Source organism: Silene latifolia, chromosome 4 (genome assembly GCF_048544455.1).
Source record: "Silene latifolia isolate original U9 population chromosome 4, ASM4854445v1, whole genome shotgun sequence".
NCBI lineage: Eukaryota > Viridiplantae > Streptophyta > Magnoliopsida > Caryophyllales > Caryophyllaceae > Silene > Silene latifolia.
Genome location: NC_133529.1, coordinates 736450 through 757334, shown reverse-complemented (window position 1 = coordinate 757334; position 20885 = coordinate 736450). Strand labels below are relative to the sequence as shown.

General features: G+C 38.0%; 1 protein-coding gene and 1 pseudogene across 3 annotated transcripts; one reads left to right on the top strand and one right to left on the bottom strand.

Annotated features, from left to right (window-relative positions):
• Positions 1-1663: 1663 nt before the first annotated feature.
• Positions 1664-13418, top strand: LOC141652458 (SAC3 family protein B). Of its 3 annotated transcripts, none has more exons than XM_074459928.1 (20): positions 1664-1877; positions 2543-2742; positions 2849-2923; positions 3255-3416; positions 3533-3607; positions 3960-4166; positions 4400-4519; positions 5066-5272; positions 5512-5631; positions 7079-7297; positions 7400-7623; positions 8413-8513; positions 8607-8822; positions 9055-9282; positions 9362-9453; positions 9532-9625; positions 10117-10209; positions 10286-11205; positions 11289-11403; positions 11483-13418. In XM_074459928.1, exons 2-20 carry the CDS (start codon positions 2636-2638, stop codon positions 13253-13255), a joined length of 5148 nt encoding a protein of 1715 aa, XP_074316029.1. In that variant the 5' UTR covers positions 1664-1877; positions 2543-2635; the 3' UTR covers positions 13256-13418. The 3 variants fall into 3 exon arrangements, with proteins under 3 accessions (XP_074316029.1, XP_074316031.1, XP_074316030.1); XM_074459930.1 differs by having other exon boundaries at positions 1733-1877; positions 5512-6550; positions 6669-7297; XM_074459929.1 differs by lacking the exon at positions 5512-5631 and having other exon boundaries at positions 1760-1877.
• A 536-nt stretch (positions 13419-13954) lies between these two features.
• LOC141653869 (DNA replication licensing factor MCM7-like) lies at positions 13955-20885 on the bottom strand (annotated as a pseudogene).

Sequence of the window (20885 nt, the reverse complement as noted above, 5' to 3'; positions counted from 1 at the left end):
TACCACCTGGATTGCAATCATTTATGGTTGATATGAAAAGTTTGCAGAATCGAACAATAGGCGGGACTATCTTCTGCTGTTCGGGTTTTGCAGAAAATATTCGATTCTAGTTAAGAGCTAAAAGATGTAATTGTGAATCCCGTTACTAAGAGAGGATGAAGATGGATCGAGCACTGGCTCAGAAAAGCAACGGAGGATGAAAGTGGCAGTCCTGCAAATCATGGACAAAAAGCCAATTCTGAAGGACTCAGATCATCGGATCAATTATAGTCCTGAACTGGAACTCTCTTTTAGAGAGTGTGGCAAAGTTCAGGAAATTTTTTAGCATCAGTGTATTAATATGAATATTTGCGGTAATTGTATGATGAATGATTTTTATGTATCACAGTTCCATTCAAGATGTCATTTTTTTCCAATAAGCAATTCTTGAATAAGAATGTTTTTTGTACTCTGTCTATGAATCAATTATTGAATATGAATATTTGCAGCTGTTCACTACTAAACTTAAACATAGGGTTCGTCAGCATTTTCACATAGCAAAACTAGCAGCATCAGATAGTACCTCCTTCTGTAATAATCTATCTTTAGTATTTAATATCCCTCGACACACCAGTTGTGAAATACGAAAGTTCACAACAACATTGTAACCAAATCAAGTAAGCCTCGTCTTCTCTATAACAATCGAGCCTCAATCCCAAATTAAATTGAGGTCAAAGGAAAAGGCTACTGAAGATAAAAATAAAATGGAGCAGAAGTAGTATGCGACCCGGATTGTATGATGCAGTGATGAATAAACAAATGAGCCTCAATCCCAAATTACTGATGCATTGATGTTAAGTACACACTTATAACTTGGTCAAAAAATTTGCTCATAAAAGTAGTATGCTACCCCTGTACTATGAATGTCACCAGCGCAGCACCCCTCAATCATGTTCCATTTCCGCTAATACTACGGAATACGTATTTGAGTTTTACTTAATAACTAAAGTAATAACAAGAAAATTTGCTTTGAGAATTGTCGATCATTATGATACACAATCACAAAACAGTAAACATCAAGACATTGCATAGTAAAAATGACTTGTTACAACAATAACGGTTCGGTTCGTCAAAACAAAAGAAGTCTACTGTTTTGCATATTTTTTTAGAAATCTAGAGCAATAACACAGGAAGTGACGATATAGCTCCATGTCCTTGCGCCGTCTTCCACGTGCTAACACCAGCTGACCAGTGTAACCACCACAAAAAACGACGGACGCCGTGCCTCTGGCCAACGTCGGCGACGGCCGTCATCTTTCACCCCAACGCCGGCGACGGTTTAAACAAAAACTAATTAGTGAAAAACAATTCCTTAACATGAAATAATATAATTAACAGAATTAAGAATTAGAATTATTAATTGATAGATACGAGAATTAGCATCCATAATTGTGTAATTTGACGGAATTTGATTAATTTTGTAGATTTGATTAATTTTATGAGAGAGAATTAAAGAGACCTAAAAAGAATTAGAGAGAATTAAGCAAAGGGCATATTATGGAAAAAAAAATGAAAAAAGTCCATGATAGAGTAAAACCCGTCCATGAATGAGCAACTACGATAATCAATACCAAATTTTTTGTTGTGTACTCACCCTAAGTATTAACACGGGGTCTTTCCGACCATTTTAAGTCTTACCGATGAGCATTCGGAAAATCTACCTTTATTAAGGTCACCCGTTGTAATTCTATGTATTCGAGACGATTTTATTTGAGACAGGGCGAGAGGGAAATTAGGCACTTCTAATTGTTCTATCTCACGGTCTTCTTCTTCGATCCCAACTCTTTCAAACGGTTGCTTTTCCGCCATTGTTATCCCCAAATTTGATCTTCGATACGGTATACTCTTTCTCTCTCTTTTTTTCTACATCACCGTTGCTGTTTCCCTTCGTTTTCAATTCACAGTAGACTACATACACGTCTCAGTTTCATATTGTATACGAATATCAATGATGTTGCAGTCACACTTAATTCGTCACTTTTGCAATTGAAAATTAGGGTTCATGAGCTGCATGATTTTGTAATTATCACTTAATTACTTCGCATATGTTTAATTCGTGCTTATTTGAATTGATTGCTGCTGTTTTTGTATTGTTTTGTGTTAATTTAATCTTAATTCATGATTAAAGTGACTACAGTGCTTGGAATGTTTGTAATTTATATTTTTGATGATTCATGATTAGGCTACGCTGTGTGATTAAGGTTGTTCATTGCTCTGAAATTCGGCGAAGGCTGAATTGCTGAAATGTTCATAATTTACATATACTCAATTATTTTGCAGTTTCAACTTAATTCATCACTTTTGCATATGAAAATTAGGGCGTATGAGCTACATGTTTTGTTATTATCACTTAATTACTTGACCTAAGTTCAATTTTTGCTTATTTGAATTCATTGCTGCTGATTTTGTACTGTTGTGTGTCAATTTAACCTTAATTCATGATTAAAGTGGCTACAGCGCTTGAATTTTTCTTAATTTACATTTTTGATGAAATTATGATTAGGTACACTATGTGATTAAGGTTGTTCATTGCTCCACATTTCGGCGATTAAATTATTAGTGAAGTTTTTGGAGAGAGTGATTGAGTGATTAAGTGATGTCGTTTGGTTTCGGGAGGAGTTCTGGGCCTGGAAGTGGAGACACGGGCCCACAAAGTACTTCCTTTCCTAGTTCCACGGTTGCTCCTCAGTCTCCTAGCCCCAGGTCAATCAACACCTCCATTGTCCGAATGTTGAACATCGTAACTTTTTTATTATGTGCTGTGCTACTTGCGATTTGGGTATGATTAGTGTGTTTTTGTGTGTTGTAGGACATTTGCGACGGTGGTAAACACGCCTTCGTCTGTGGCTCCTCGTTATTCTCAACCATTTGTTGCATCAAACAGGTAAGTCCGGTTTCACAACCATTCACAATATTTCATATGAAGTATGTTGCAACATGTGCCCTTACTTCTATCTCCTTAGTTTCTTTGCTTTTCAAGAGTAGTCTCGAGTCGAGAACTAGTTACTAGATTAATGTATTTATTGTCAGATTACGCGACTAACCCACTTATGTTCAATTACATTGGTTGTGTGATGGAAACACTTCAATGCTGATACTAAAATATACTCAGAAGGTATATTGTTTTGTCATGTTTCTGTATGAGCAGATATTATCCTTGGCATGCCATCATGTAATGTCTTAGGCAATTATGCTCTTCCCTTTTGTGTGTTCAGAGTTTCCGCTGTGCAATGGGGAGATGGACAAAGACCAATTTCCGGAGGTTTTGGCAATCCTAATCAAGGGAGGTCTTTTCCTAATCACGCTGGAACAAGTGTTTCTCCTAAGGTTTCACCGTCTCATGTTTCAGGAAGTGCTCCTCAGTTTCCTAACCCCAGGTCAATCTCTAACAGCTCCATTTTCCAAAATTCTGAATGTTGAGAATCACAGCTACTTTATTATATGATGTGCTTCTTGTAATCTGGTATACTTAATGTGTTTTTATGTGTTGCAGGACATTTGCAGCAGTAGTAAACTCGCCTTCACTCGTGCCTCCTGATCATTCTCAACCATATGTTACGTCCAATAGGTAATACCTCACTCACAACCACTCAGGCTATTGAATATTTACGATGTATCCCGCCACTTTATTTGTTCAGTTTCCTGGTTTTGTTAGAGAAGCAATTATAAGCCGAGAACTAGTTATTTGACTACTCTCTTTATTGCAGCAGCATTATTTGAATAATCTACTGTTATTGTTAAATTACGCTGCTACTGGCACGAAAACATTCCGATGCTGATAGTAAAACATACTAAAAACTGTATCGTTTTATCATGTTTTATACGGTCTTTTCTACTTCTGCTTTGTGATCAGATATTATCCTCTGCATGTCATTATGTAATGTCTCGGGTAATTATGCCCTTCCCTTTTCTGTATTCAGAAACTCCTCTGTGCAATGGGGAGATAGACAACAATCAATTTCCGGAGGTTTTGGCGATCATAATCGGGAGAGGTCCTTTCCTAATCACCTCAGCCCAAATACTTCTTCTAAGGTCTCACCCTCTCAAGTCCTGGAAAGTTCCAGACGACCTCCTATTCAGTACAATGACGATTTTCTGAACGAACCTATTAATGATTCCATGGAAGGGTAGGCATTTGCACTCTTTCTGCCTGATCATTTTTCCTATGTGTACCGTATTTTTAAGAATCAGTTTATGATAATAGATTTATTTTGCTCCCTGAGTTCATTTTCGTCGTCCCTCTTTTCATTTTGTAGCTTCTCCTTTGAATCCTCATCTGATAGTCTTACATGCCTTTCTGATGTACTTCCATCTGTTTTCAAACATATGTTAAAATTATGTTATCATCATCTTGCTTTAGGCCTTCAGATAATATCGGCACCCACCCTGTAGCTTCACAAAGAAGACAGTCACCATTCCCTGCTGTGGCAAGTAATCATTCCACTGTTACTCCCATAACTTCTTTGAACAAACCTCAGAGGTTAGTAATAGCAGTAACACTTTGTACTCAGCTATGATTTTATATGAACAATCTGTTTTGGTAATTTTGTAGTAGTAATAAATTAAGAAGATGATATAATGGGTTTCCCAATGTTTCCTACATGCTTTAGAAGCCACTGAAGTGTTATTGTCACTGAGTGATCCATCACTGGGACTAATCTTCACGTTAAGCCCAATTAGAGTTAAGCCAGGAGACATATTTACTGGCCTAGTTGAACGATCATATGGATTAATTTTTTTTGGCTGATCAGTTAATATGGTTGACAGGATGAGACTTGAGTGTAAGTCAAGTGCACTGTTTATACATTTGAATGTGTAAGCTATTCCCGGCTTCCGGCCTTCCTGGTCCCTAGCAAATGGAGTGATCGCTCCAGTATTAAAGCTGGTTCCCAGGATGAGATTACAGAAGTCCCAACATATCAAAAACATGCTTGTTAAGCATTTAGACAAATAAATGTTTAGATATTATCCTCCGCATGTCATGTACTGTCTTAGGCAATTATGCCTTTTTCTTTTCTGTCTTCAGAGTTTCTTCTGCGCAATGGGGAGATAGACAAACTTCAGCTTCTGGAGGTTTTGACAATCTTAATCAGGAGAGGTCTTTTCTTAATAATGCTGGAACAAGCGTTTCTTCCAAGGTTTCACCCTCTCAAGTTGTGGGAACTGCTAGACGATCTCCTGTTCAGTACAGTGATGATTTTCTGAACGAACCTATTAAGGATTCCATGGAAGGGTAGGTTTTTTGCTTTCCTTTTTGGCCGATCATTTGTCTTATCTGTACCGTGTTTTTAAGAATTAGTATGATGATAGCTTTATGACTTTATGTTGCTCTCTAAATTCATTTTTGTTGTGCCTTTTTTCATTTCATAGTTCCTCCTTTCAATCCTCATTTGATAGTCTTACAGATCTTTTTATTGTACTTAGCTGTCTGTTTCAAACATATGTTAAAATGTTACCGTCATCTTGGTTTAGGCATACAGATAATACCTTCAACGGCCATGTAGCTTCGCAAAGAAGGCAGACTCCATTTCTTGCTGTTGCAAGTAACCATTCAAATATTAATCCCACAGCATCTTTGAATAAACCTCAAAGGTTAGTAATAGCTGTAACACTTTGTAGTTAGCTATGATATTGTATGAACAATATGTTTGATAATTCTTAACATAAACTAATAGGATTATATAATGGAATTTCCAATGTTTCCTACATGCTTCAGAAGCCATTTAAGTGTTGTTGTCATGTCACTGAGCGAGCTATTACTGGAACTAACCTTGACTTTAAGCCCAACTAGAGTTAAGCCAGGAGGCTTCTTTACTAGCCTAATTGAGCGACCATGTAGATTAAGAACCTTTGGCTGATCAGTTAATATGGATGACAGCCTGCCAGGATGGAATTTGAAATTAAGCCAAGTGCACTGTTTGGAGGTAGGTCAGGTGCACTATTTGGAGGTAGGTCAGGTAGCTATTTCCTAAACAGGCTGTTTGGCTATGGATTATAATAGAATAAATCAAAATGGCTCACTAAAGTGGTTGCGCTTCTTTCTTTTGTGAAGTAGCGGTCCTTCGATGCAGTTCTCGACATAATTTTCATCTTGGGTCATTCGGAAACAACCTCTTTGTGTTGCTAACACAAGGGTAAGGCTGCGTACATCCGACCCCCCTTACCCCGCAATTTGCGGGAGCCATTGAGGCACTGGGGTAATGTTGTTGCCGTTTGGCTGGTTGCCACATAGTCAACCTTCAGAGTTTGGAGGTAGGTCAGGTAGTTATTCCTGCCTTCCTGGACAATAGAAGTGATCACACTAGTATTAAAGCTGGTTCTCAGGATAAGATTACGGAAGTCGCAACATATCAAAAACATGTTTGCCAAGCATTTAGCCTAATAAGCTTTTGGATACATGTCAAATTGTCAGGTGAGGTGCTGTATATACTTTGGGACTGATCATCTTGCTTATTATATTCGCCAGTCTAGGGATAGGAATTAGTATCACTTTCAAAAGATTAAACATATTGTAACTTGCTACTTAATATTATGATTTGGATTGGAATCCGTCTGATTAAACTTTAGTGAAAAGTTTAAGATAATACTGCTGAAAAATCACTTCCATAGCTTTGCGGGTGGATAATTAGCTAATAAGTTGCTACTTGATATCATGGCCTCTAGAATATAGAAATTCTTAGCCCTCAATTAAGCCTCTAAATTTCGCAACTACTTCATTTATATCTGGATTGATTTATAGCACTGTTCTGGACTTCTGGCAACAGGATATGATAGAGTGAGGAACTTGGTAATCAATCACTGTTATGGCTTCTGGGAGGCAGTTTGTGGCCCACTTATCTAGCAAACCACTTAAACGTTCTTGACCTCCTCTGACTGTATATGATTGCGAACCTGTTTTATATTTATTCCTGTCATTTAATTCGTCTATTTCTTTTTATGTTGTGAGATGAGTAGTGGGAGTGATTTTAGATATTCGTAGGGCAATGCATCCATTCTGGTTATCTCATACGCTAAATAACTCACTTTTGATAATGTTTAGGCCCTCCGTATCTCCTCCTAAGTCTAATAACAGAGCTGGTGCTGTAAATGGTTCTCAATATAGCCAGAGAATACCTCCATCTTTTGATGGAATGAATGGTGATTCTAGTGGGACAAGGTTTCCTAGCCATCCCGTCGCCAAACGAACTAGATCACCTCCTGCTGCTTCAGGGCAAATCTTTCTAAGGAGCGCTCCGTCCACTGAAGATGACACTGAAAGGTAGTAAAAAGCTTATTTACTCCAGCCGTTCCTGCACTTTATTTTCTTAAATCTGCTAAATAACACTCACTAACACTTTGTGGTTACACCTTCCTATTGCAGAGAAGAACAGGCCAAGGCCAAGAGATTAGCCCGCTTTAGGACTGAGCTAGATGAAGTTGAACCAAGTGTTTCAGTTCAGCGTGGTTCGAATGCTCCTCAGAATAAGACTTCATTGAAGTCCATGGAAACTAAGAATTCGATGGAAGATTTGTCCATGGAGTATGATGGTGAAGACTCGCAGTCAAGCAATATTATCGTGGGGATGTGTCCAGATATGTGTCCAGGTATTTTTTTAGTTGATTGCTAATGTACAATCTCCAACATCTTTGCAATTTAATTAGTTATAGATTTATTGAGGGTCACAGCTCACAGGGTTATGACTTATGCTTGGTATTTACAATTGGTTTTTGAGCTTATGTGTTACTCTCTCGAATTGTTTGGATTTGCATCATTATGGCTTTTCACCAATTTTTATGCAACCAACCTACAAGTGGATGGACTGACTTTATTAGAATTCTAGGTGGGGCAAACGTAACCAACCTAAAGAATACAACAAAAAAAGTAAATTATTGTTGATCCAAAGAATTAAAGGGACTAGTTGAGAAGTGGTGTTTAAAATACTAATGCGACTTTCACCTGAAAGTTCAGACTGAAGTCAGATCTTTTGTATGTAGTTTTTTTGGTAATATACAATTACAAATACAAAGATGTTGGCAATCTCTTGGAGAGGGGCAACCTAGGAATCTGGGTCTATTTTATTTGATTATATCTAGTGGTAAATACTAAATCTATCAATTTTCATCGACTTTGTTGAATGCAATTATATTACTAAAACATCTTTGCTAAAGTAAAATAGCAAAAAAATTGAGCTGTTTGTTGAAGTAATTCAGATCGACCTTGATTGCTATATTAGATTTTCAAAAAATTCTGGTGTTGCTGTGGAGGCTTATTTGGATTTTCGTCCTGATGAAGATCTTGATTCTACTGGATTTAATGTGTTGTTTTAATTGATTTTATGACCCTCAAACTTTCAATTGTTTAATGGAAGAATTATTATCTTGCTTACTGTACAGAGTCGGAGAGGGGAGAACGAGAAAGAAAGGGAGATCTTGACCGATATGAAAGATTGGATGGGGATAGAAATCATACTAACAAGACTTTGGCTGTTAAGAAGGTATATGAGAGTCAAGCTGCACTTGGTTTTATTGTTAAGCTGTTTAGTAGTGTGAATGAATGCTAAATTACTCATCCTTCCTTTTGTTTTCAGTATAACAGGACTGCCGAAAGGGAGGCGGAGCTGATTCGACCCATGCCAATCTTGCAGAAGACAATGGATTACCTTTTAGGTTTGCTAGACCAACCTTATGATGATAGGCTACTTGGCTTGTACAATTTCTTATGGGACAGGATGAGGGCAATCCGAATGGACTTGAGAATGCAACACATCTTTAATCTTAAGGCCATAACTATGCTGGAGCAAATGGTTTGTTTTGTTTCTTATGTTAAAACCTGTGACTTGTTCAATTAATTAGGATATACGAAGTACGATTTAGCTAAATAGGGCCAGATTTATAGTCCTTTGAATTTTTTGGGATTTTTCATTTATGGTGGATTTAATTAGAGGAGATTTCAAATGATGATTTTGTTGCCTGATAAACTGACTAGGATTTCCGTTAGCATTTTTTGCAGGCTAAATTTCTTTTCTGTTGTTTCAGATAAGGCTTCATGTAATAGCTATGCATGAATTATGCGAATTCTCCAAAGGAGAAGGCTTTTCGGAGGGATTTGATGCGCATCTCAATATCGAGCAAATGAACAAAACTTCTGTGGAATTGTTTCAGCTGTATGATGATCACCGGAAGAAAGGAATATTTGTTCCTACAGAAAAAGAATTTCGTGGCTACTATGCTCTCCTTAAACTTGACAAACATCCTGGTTATAAAGTGAGTCATGCCTGAAAGGATAGCTACACTGTATGTACTTGATTTTTTCCCCTTGTACTCATAGGAAACTTCTTTGTAGGTTGAACCGGCAGAGCTCTCCCTCGATCTTGCTAAGATGACCGCTGAGATAAGACAAACTCCAGAAATCCTATTTGCCCGTGATGTTGCAAGGTTGTCTCCTCAATAGAAGTTTGGTTGCAGAATCACGTTCAGCCTAGTCTAATGTATTTCATCACGTTTTCTTCTCAGATCCTGTAGAACTGGCAATTTTATTGCCTTCTTCCGTCATGCAAGAAAAGCAAGCTACCTCCAAGCTTGCCTAATGCATGCCCACTTCTCTAAGGTAAAGGTTTGGTGCTTCTTGTATCAGTATTACATCTTGCATTTGGGAATGGTTTTGAATTCAGTTTATTTATTGAGGATTTCACTAGTAGGAAATAGAAGGGGTCATCTTGAAGCTACTATAGGTCCTCTGTTTGATTGTTGGGGACTAAGAACTTGCTCATCGTCTGTTTACTTTGAGAGGGGGTGGGTGGTTCAGCATTGCACAGTAGGAGGATAAGCAATTCCCTACTATAAATTGCTTTGTATTTTTCTCTTCCGTCTGCTCCCAAAAGACTTGCTGAACAAACACTCTTGTTAAAGACCAGAACAATTAAGGGGAGTAATATAGCTGCATTTTAATGTTTATTTTGCATTCTCAATGATTGAACTCGTATCAATTTTTGAGCTACTTTTTTTTTTAAGTGATAGGACTGATTCAATGTTGATATTTATACTACTGATTCGATATTGATATTAACAATGGTAAACATTATGTGCTTTCTGTAACAGTTGAGAACCCAGGCACTTGCTTCTTTACACTCTGGTTTGCAGCATAGTCAAGGTCTCCCTGTGACGCATATTGCCAGATGGCTTGGCATGGAGGTATCTCCTGGTTAAATTGCTCCGTTTCTCGTAGTTGCTAAATGTCCAAATTTTTATTATGCTATGCATTTATTAGGGAGAGGACATTGAGAGCCTCCTGGTGTATCATGGATTCTCGATAAAGGAGTTTGAAGAGCCATATATGGTCAAGGACGGTCCGTTTCTCCATGATGATAAGGATTACTCCACTCGATGTTCAACACTTGTTCACAGGAAAAAATCCAGTACAATTGTGGAAGATATATCATCTTCACGTGAAGTTATATTACCACCTAAAACAAGTCGTTTGCAGAAGTTCAGTAAAACTACACATGTAGCTAGTAAAAATGTGCAAACAGAGAGTCTTCTTAATGTGTCTGTTGGTGGACACGTGGAGATAGAAGCTGTCACACCTTCAAGCGGTAGTAGTCATGGTCAACCAATTTTCGGTAGATCGAATGACGGGCAAATTGGGCTAGTTCCTGGATCGAGAATTGACCAGCCTTGCAATGACAATCTGAGGGTTGCTGCAGGTTCTCCAAGAAGTAACAGCAGGTTACCAAAGGCTTTTGCAAGTTTACAAAGTCCTAGCATGCAGGAGAAACCTTCCCCATTAACACCAAAAAGTAGTTATAGTTTCGGTGCAAGTCAACTGAGTGACAAGATTCCTCCTGGGACTTCCTCCACTGATCAATTCATTCCTGCACCTCTTACACCCTCTTTAGACTTTGCAATACAGGACGAATTTAAAGGACCCATTCAAAGTTCTCCAAACATACATGTGAACTCTGAGTTGAATGCAACACCTTTATCTACCGTTTCGGTAGATATCAGAGAGTTAATGCCGTCTGATTTAGAAGTTTCTTCAATCAGTGCAAGTTCACCCAAAGATGCTGTTTTCATGGAAGAGTTGGTCACACAAAATTCTTCTGATATGAAAGAAGAGGTTGAAAATGATGATGTTAGCTGTAACTTTGATAAAGAAGTTGCTGAGGCTAAGCTTAGGCTACTACTAAGGTTTGTTCAGGCCTCATGGTGGTTGACTTTGCAATGAGCGTGTGGTCCTTGGCTCCTTGCTGACACCACTTTTCTTTGTGTAGGTTATGGAGGAGGCGTTTTGTAAGGAAGAAAAAGCTCAATGAAGAAAACAGATTAGCAGCAAATGCTGCTTTGAGTTCACTCTCTCTGGGCCCACCTCTTTGGCAGAGCAAAGAAGTGAGTTATGCCTTGCTCTGCTTTTCTCCTTTTGTTTATAGTTGTGATTGCTGCTTAACAACAGCTGTCTATTCTGTAGAAGCTTGTGCATTCGCCAAGGTTAAACATCGATAAAGCCTTGCATGAAAGATATGGAAAGTGGCAAGAGTCACTGGAAAGATGGAATGTTTCAGACCTTGTTGCAGCTAAGCTTGCTGAAAAAAATGCAAACTCAAACTGTGTCTGTTGGAAGGTGATCTCATTCTCTTGGTTGCACCATGAGACCTCTGACACTAAAGCGAGGAATCCCTCAATACATTTATCTCTAGATGAATGGTTACACTACAAACTCATTCCTGCCGTAAAAGATGAAACCGTAGAAGGTTTGGCCGTGTCAGCTCCCGGGCTTTCAGTATGGAGGAAGTGGGGCCTTTGCAATTCTGGTGACACTGCCTGCTACTTTTCTGTCGTGAAGGATACAACTTCCGGTAACTCGGAAATAAATTTTGTTGGAGCTAGTGCCATACTGTTTCCTATATCCGAGACAGTTCCATGGGATGTTCAAAGGATCCATCTTCACAAAGTTGCTATGTCTTTACCTCCTGAAGCCTGTATCCCCCTTTTGATTCTAAGTGGTTCTAGACGAGACGATGTTGCCATTACCTCCGATGATATTGTTGCTAAACTGGGACTTGACGAGCTCGATAAATCCTGGGTAACAAACTACTCCATAATTTGCTTGAATGATAGGGAGGACAATACGGGTCGGTTTCATGGGTATTTTAGCGATCAAAAGTTGAAGGATGGTTTAGTCTGGTTAGCTTCCGAATCTCGTCCCCAACCTATTCTCTCTTGTGTGACCACGCGTGAATTGGCATCTTTGCACTTAAATTTGTGCTTGGATGCTCTTCACCTCTTGGGTTCTGATAGAGTGGGTCCAAACCAGTATATATCCGCCTTTAATGAAGCTTTGGATCAAGCAGTAAATGATATTATTACTGCTTCTAAAGCAAACCCTAATAGTTGGCCATGTCCCGAGGTATTTTTATTGGATGACTCTAGTATTGAATCAAGAGCCGTGAAAGAGTTCTTGCCAAGTTTAGGATGGAGCTCGTATGAAGAACTCGAGCCCTTGATATCTGCCGTGAGCAATTGCAAATTGCCGTATTTTTCTGATGACTTATCTTGGTTGGGTATTAAAGGATGTAACTGTGAAGAGCAACTTGAACAACAGCGGCAGCTTCTTCAAGATTGTTTGACTAAATACCTAAGTCAGACAAGCAATATGATGCACTGGATGATGGCAGCGAAAGAAGCTACTCTTATGGTACAAAATTACACTAGGCTTGAGCTACATGGCACGGAATTCAAGATGGTTCCGAGCTGGATGCTGATTTTAAGAAGGGTTTTCAACTGGCAATTAAATAGTGCAGCAAGCTTTGCTAAAAAAGCTTACGTTTTGGAGAAGTCCATCTCTACTTGCAGCAGTCCACAGTTACATAAGTCGAACATGGATGTTGATATGCATCATTTCGGTGTTCATCCATCACTAGATGAGATGGTTGAGGTTAGCTGCAGTCCTATCGGGTCAAAAAGGGCGAAATCATCCCCCAAAAGTTTGGGGAATGTAGCGGCAATAACATCTTTTGAACATACAGCCACGGTTACCCTGTTCAATCACGCTTTTGAAGAGAATAACCACCAGTCAGAGATTCTCACGCAGTCTGTCGATAATTCTGAGATCCATTTGGTGAACAACGATTTGGATATGGTCACCCAAGACGAGAAGAAAGATGATAGGCTTTCTCAATTGTTGAACCATTGTGATATTTTGCAGAATGAAATTGACAGAAAACTATCAATCTACTTCTGATTTTAGATTTTCTTCTTCCATCTAATTCTGTATCCTAATTTAATGTATTTATTATAAGTAGGACATTTTTTAGGACTAGAATCCGCAGTAACTTTTACCATTTTTTATAAAAGAGATGAAGCTAGTGTAAGAATATAATATAGGGAGATACAACCTTGGACTCTACTAGACCTTTCTTGTCTTCAGACATGTATAATCAGTTAGATTGGCTATTTCCATATTGCTCGAGTTTCGAAGTTAGACAAGTTTCTGTCAAATTCTCTTCACAACCCTTAGTACACGATCCTTTATTACTAAAGAAATTATAGACGACAGCCATGTGATTAATTAAACATTCACTTATTACTACCAATAAATAAAATACTTTTAACATACAAAAGAATTGATGTAGATTATACAAAGCTTTTACATATTAGTTACTGATACTGCTACTTTAGTACTCCCTCTGTCCCGGTCATTTGTTGTCCTTTTCCATTTTTGGGTGTCTCAGTCATTTGTTATCCTTTCTATTTTAAGAATGAACTTGATGAGTAATTTGATCATTCTCATTCAATTTGTTCCACTTATCATTTAGTTATTGGCCTATTCCTCTTTCCTTGGTCTTTGTGCCAAAACAAAAGGACAACAATTGACCGGGACGGAGGGAGTATTATGCACATGGCAGAATGATTATGACATTTTATAAACTAGATAAAGTAGTGAAGGTGAAAGTAATAATCAAGGTTTCGAATAATCCAGTTGACTGGTGTTTATAACATAGACATAATCAAGTAATGAAGGAGCATAACATTATGCTCAGTTAATTATAGCGCACAGCTAGAATCGCTAGTACCCGATGAAAGATCATGATCTTTCTGTAAAAATAAAACATCTAAAACAACGAATTCTACATAAAATTACATTACTACAAATGGCACTCGCTCCTAAAACTCCCAGCTTCACGCTTAAGCATGATCGATGGCGAAAGGGATTCAGACATCAATAAATCTGATATCAAAAGTATTCGGATGGATTTGCCACACGTTTAGAGCTGCATATTCTTCTAAACATTCTTTCAGTTGTGCTTCACTGTAACCCTGCAAACCAATAATTATCATCAGCTTCACGTTTAAGCATGGTGCATGTCTTTTCTAGGTCAATTGTTTTTGTAATGGAATCTGAAGTTTCAACCAATACAGCTATTGCTGCCAACATTATTATTATTACAATAGATAGAAAAATGCAAAACTATCCGGCATTGAATTATGATGGAAAACCGACTCATTAAACTCTATGTTTTGTACTGAGTGTCAATGCATTTACGACATAATTTCATTGTGTCATCCAGATGCATTTTTTATCTTATGAACAAAGATTGCTGTAATAAATGCAAATCCTGAGCGAAGACGCGATGGTTAATCAACAACAAACCTTTCTAGAAATTCAGTTGAGAGCATGTGGGTAGCTGATATCCATCTTGTTAGTTCTTGCAGCTTCATCTCTCAAGATAGAATAGATGTCAGATATGGCATCCAGACCAGATTTCTGGCAAACATCAGAGTACAGGGAGAATTTTGACATCTGCATCAATCTAAGGGACTCATCAACATCACTCTGGGCCACGGTGTTTGAAAAACGGAGTCTTGCCAAGGCCTGTCAAAACCATACCAGTCTTGTTAAGAATTGTGAGATGTTAAGAGTTGTGATATGCTCAGTGAACAATTAACATACCACTGTACGTGGAAGTGCTCAAATTGATTTAATATTGAATTGATAAAAAGTTTTCGTAATAGGACTTACAGCTGAGAGTCGAAGAATGCTGAGCAGTGTTCTAATAGTTGTATAGGAATGGGGAGTATCTGATCGCGCTAATTCCTGCAGTATACTAGAGTATGCAGTAGAAATATACTCTTCTAGCTCTCTTGGAACGGACGGAGATACTTTTCTTGCTGAAGCAGTCTATGCCCTACAAATCAATTTTGGTAGCAGAAACGTGAAAAAAGAGAGACCAAAATCATGCAACGGTTACAATAAAATCAAGGAAAGAACACCACAGAGAAAAGTAAGACATCAAATCTTCGTACAATAGGGGAAATGTTAGTCGCATATGTTGACAGACCGTGAAAAATCGTCTTGGTTTATTAATTAAAAATTTTAACTATTGCTATCATAAGAAATTATTGATCAAAGTCAAATGGTAACAGCTAAAATAAGATTGGAGTGTTACACTAATTAGAAAAGCAAATTGCCTTTTATCATCTGCGACTCCAAACAAAAGCAAAAGGCATACATACCTTAGAACGGATGGTTCCAATGGAGTGAATCCGAGCGCTGGAGATTCCCTATTTTGATGGGCAAAGACCACATGTCTGCCTTGTCTAAGATCAACCAAAGAAGATCAAACCTTGATAAAAGAGCTGGAGGAAGGTTTATATTTTCAGCTGGAGTTCTCCGAAGATCATATCTCCCCCTGAATTTTTAGTGGCTTTGTGGTGAATTAAATTAAAGAATCAACAAAATTACGCATTTAATAGTGTATACATGTCATAAATTAGCGAGGGAAAAAATGGCATCTTACCAGGCTGGATTAGTTGCAGCAAGAACAGCTGTTCTCGCATTTAGTGAAGTTGTGATCCCCGCCTTGGCAATGCTTACTGTCTGCTGCTCATCACTTCGTGTATTGATGTACGATCTGAGTCCTTCATCTTATCAAACTCATCAATAGCACATATACCCATATCCGCAAGAACCTAATAACAAAAAACAATAAATGAGCACAAGTCACCTGATTCACAAGCAATACAATCAAATTCAAGGGATGTTAACTGAAACTGCTTAAACTTTAATCAAAAGGGATCTATAAAGGGTTGATCACTGAAGCAAACTAAAGAACTCTAAAAGGAAATATTACCAATGCGCCACCTTCAAGGACGAACTCATTGGTGACAGGGTCTTTTTGTACTGCAGCTGTCAGACCAACTCCACTGCTTCCTTCCCCTTCACTATCTCCTCACACCCATCCTTGTTAAGCTGCACAGCACGGCTTACTTCATTAGTATCCTTAGACGTGGAGATCAGATTAATAGCCGCACTATGGTGAAAATCAGAAGAGTCTTCAGATTCTGGACCCAACACAGCCAAATTCATAACCCAAGAGCAAGGTGGAACTGGTTCACCCAAAGAATCATCACTAATATTAATAACTTCAACCACATCATCCTCAGCAGAAGCTTCCATATTTACAGTAGGTGTACTCAGATCCATATTAGCAGACCATTCTTCTCCCACACCATGTTGAACATGACCATCAGAATAATGATAAACCACTAGTAAACCCATAGGAGGTAAATCAAAAGTTTGATTATAGCCACGGTGATCATCCTCTAACCTAGCCCAGTCCACATCAGCTTCAACCCTATTAAGAATAGCTTCTTGAATTCTGACATCACGATCCAGGATCCCCCAGACCCACCAGCACCATTATAAAGCACCATTAAGAATAGTTCCACCCTGCAGCCACTCCCTCAACAACCTTATCTGCTTTATACTGGTGCTGGCGGGTCTGGGGGATCCTGGATCGTGATGTCAGAATTCAAGAAGCTATTCTTAATAGGGTTGAAGCTGATGTGGACTGGGCTAGGTTAGAGGATGATCACCGTGGCTATAATCAAACTTTTGATTTACCTCCTATGGGTTTACCAGTGGTTTACCATTATTCTGATGATGGTCATGTTCAACATGGTGTGGGAGAAGAAGGGTCTGCTGATATGGATCTGGGTACACCTACTGTAAATATGGAAGTTTGTGCTGAGGATGATGTGGTTGAAGTTATTAATATTAGTGATGATTCTGAGGGTGAACCAGTTCCACCTTGCTCTTGGGTTATAAATTTGGATGTGTTGGGTCCAGAATCTGAAGACTCTTCTGATTTTCACCATAGTGCGGCTATTAATCTGATCTCCACGTCTAAGGATACTAATGAAGTAAGCCGTGCTGTGCAGCTTGTTATATATATCTCCATCCTCGGATAAGCGAGTAATTTCTTCTTCTTCTTCACTTCTTAGCTCGTACCTGTCAAGAAGAAAAAATATTAAATCATTTCCATAGCAACTCTTTAAGTCCATGACCTGCAAGTTTAAAATATTGACACAAGAAAGGAAAGATGAGGAAGGAAGAAAGGCGATTTTACACATACTAAATTGTGATTAGATAAAGAGTTCAAGTTGTCCGGGATAATTGAAAAACTTAATAGATTACAAAAGTGAAAAGACCTTACTCTTCATATTTTCGTTTAAAGTGAGTAACAGACAAAGCCTCCAAGTATGTATCTGCCACCAAGCCTGCTCGCATTGCTCTAAAACCAGTATAAGGCATTGGAAGAAATATTCCAGACAACTCAACAACATCACCAGGAGAGACCTGGAAACATTTTTCAATATACATATTAAAAGAATACGACAGATAAATTGAATAGATATTGAATCCTCCCTGCTTGAACAATCTGGCAAAATCCATAAATATATTTGGATTTGAGATACATATTACCGATTTTAATACAACCTACAGTGCTGTTTTAAATTGAATAGATAATCGTGCACTTCAACAACGAGCCAACCAATGAAATTATCTAAGAATATTTCCTTAACTTCCAAATTAAAATCATGCACGTATAAAAGACAACCCTTTCTTGTTAGTTCACCTCTGAAATGAACAGTCATGGATCTCGGGATATGCCCTTTAGGAACATGTTCAGCTAACTCTTGAATCTTGGCCTGCAATGTGATCAGAACAACAGTGAGACCACTGAACAAGTAAATTGGCATAGGGGAAGTAATACAAAGCAATTAGAATTAAAAATATAAAATATAAACTCCTCTGTTAGAGCAAAATGATTTCCTATGTTTGGATAAGTCACATAAATGGTTGAATAAGTGGAGTGACAACCTCTTGAAACTTCAGGAATTTTGATGCTCTGAGTTGAAGAATGAGATTTCCCTTTGTGTTGTTCATTTTGCAACGTTTTGATGGACATTCAAACAGCGGCATGAAGACTCTAGCCGTTACTTCCTATATAAAATACAAACTAATTAAAAAATAATAGCACTAGAAGAGTAAATTTTTCGCCTCAAACAAGGTTTTCACATTTGCAACATTTATTCATATATCCATATTACATACTGTAATAAAGTTATTACCTGATAGATCTCAAAACCACAATCTTCACATGTATACACAGCCACCTGCATCAAAGGCTTTACATCCGAACAGCAAGTTACAATCCCAGATATCCTAACAAGCTGTCCTATGTAGGAAGCCTTAACTTCTCGGATAGTAAAAGGTCGCTCCTTTGAAGACGTTCTTATGTAAACTTCACTGCATTATGAATTTATAGAGCATTAAAAACAGCATACGTTTTAACTGATACTCGGTATCTCATTAATGTCACTTGAAGCAATTCACAGATGGGGAAAAAAAGGTCCATGACAAACACTCATTAACAATGTATTAGTGATCTTTTCATAACAGACAAACTCATAACAAGTTGGCAGCTTACTTGACCGTAAATACAGACACTTCTAATATGGAGTTCACTTGATTCCTTATCGTTCCTCACACTGAATCAGTTACACACAATTGTGCAATCTAGCTTATACATTTCCAAGCAAACACCTTCCCGAGTTCACTTGTGAAGTTTCCACAAGCTATCTGCTAACGTAATTCAAGCGTGTCCTTACTTATATGCTCCACTTAGGTTATCCTTCCAAACCAAGTCATTTAGCATTTTAACAAGTTCACTTCAGGCGTCAATTTCGTTGATGCTCATCGTACAAAAAAAACACTTGCTTAAGTATTCCTAACTTATACAACTCTATTTTCCACATCCATAATTTACTCCGCATCTTTAACATAACAACTAAGCACGCTGCTACAACTCTATTTTCCACATACGTAAGTAACCTTTGAAGATACTCTTGTGTTAACTTCACTGCATTATGAAGTTATAGAGCATTCAAAACATGTGTTGACTGACACTCAAGTATTTCATTACTGTAACTTGAAGCACTTCACAGAGAAAAAAAAAAAAAGGTCCATGACACTCTGTAATAAGCAAGATAAAAGGTTACTTGACTGTACTGAATTGGCATTAAAGAAGTTAATACAAAGCAGGTCATGACAAGTTGACAACCACTCAAGAACGAATCTTTTTCCTAATAGCAATGATGAAGTCAGCACTTTAACAATGCATCCATGATCTTTCCATGACAGACAAACTCATATAACAAGTTGACAGGTTACTTGACCGTAAATACAGACACTTCAGATATGGAGTACACTTGATTCCTCAGTATTCCCCACTCCGCATAAGCTACACAGTGCACTCTAGCTTTCCGAGTTCACTTGTGAAGTTCCGACAAGCTATCTACTAATATAATTCGCGTGTGTTCTTACTTCTATGCTCCACATTGTTTATCATTCCAAAATTATAGCACTCAACAAGTCATTAAGCATTTTAACAAGTACACCACCTGAGGCATCGATTTCTTCGACTCTTGCCGTGCAAAGCAGACACACTTGCTTAAAATAATTGTATTCCTCTAACTTCTACATTTTCCACATACATAATTTTATCCGCATTTTCAATAGCTAACATAACATCTAAGCACACTACAAAAACTTTTCTCCAAAGCATTCAAGTAACAATAATGATTAATTAGTAAGGAAAGCATTACTAGAAGCGTTTAGTTTCAGCCGGCATTCTCTGAAGTGGATCAGAACCATCAGCATTATCAGCGCCTTCTTCAGACCTCTGAGTCATCAAAATGTCATGATCATCATCAGGAAACGGCTCCGTTGGCTGCGGCATCAGCTCATCAATCGCCTCCGCAAAGATGCCTATATACCTCTTTGTGTTATCCGTAACTTTCCTCACAAACTCGTCATCCGCATCCTTATACTAATAACAAACAAACAAACAATTCTCCTAAAATTAAAACCTCCAAACTGTGACGCAAATAAATGAAAAAATACGGAAGAAAATGAAAAATCATCTTTTGTATTATCTTAGTATTGTCGTTCGTATCGTCAATTGTATCCTAACCCTGGCTTAAGTAGCGATTAATGAAATTAACAATTTCCCTAATTGAATCGAGTAGATATACACAAATAGAGAGAGAAGTTGAAGCTCACATTGAACAAATCTTCTAGATCTATCTGTATCGCTTGATAGAGGCGATTGGCTACATCTTGCTGAAACAGGAAAAGGAACAACAAAAAATAAGCAATTTAGGTATCAATAAAACCCTAGAAATCCGAAATTAGACAAATTACAACACAAATGATGATAATTAGTACAATCGAAGAGAATAATTACGATAGTGTTCATGTATTTGGCGTCGCCATGGATGTCGGCGAAGTTAAGGAGGAAGTCCTCCGCTACTGCTGCAAAATTCAATAAAAAAAAATATATAAAAAAAAAATGGAAAATCAGAAAAAAGAAAGAAGGAAGAAGAGAGAGGAGAGAGGATAGATAAATTAGGAGGAAAACATACATTGGTGGTGTTCGTAGAGAGCTTCGTTCGCCATGGAATCCATTTTTGCAGACAAAAGGGATTCAGTTTTGGCGGGAAATGAGAGTCTGGAGCGCGCCAAT

Coding starts and splice junctions, on each gene's coding strand:
- LOC141652458 (XM_074459928.1), top strand. CDS start 2,636: ATGTCGTTTGGTTTCGGGAGGAGTTCTGGGCCTGGAAGTGGAGACACG. Junction 5,632..7,078: donor TCTTTGAATAAACCTCAAAG/GTTAGTAATAGC, acceptor GATAATGTTTAG/GCCCTCCGTATCTCCTCCTA. Junction 8,514..8,606: donor AGACTTTGGCTGTTAAGAAG/GTATATGAGAGT, acceptor TTTTGTTTTCAG/TATAACAGGACTGCCGAAAG.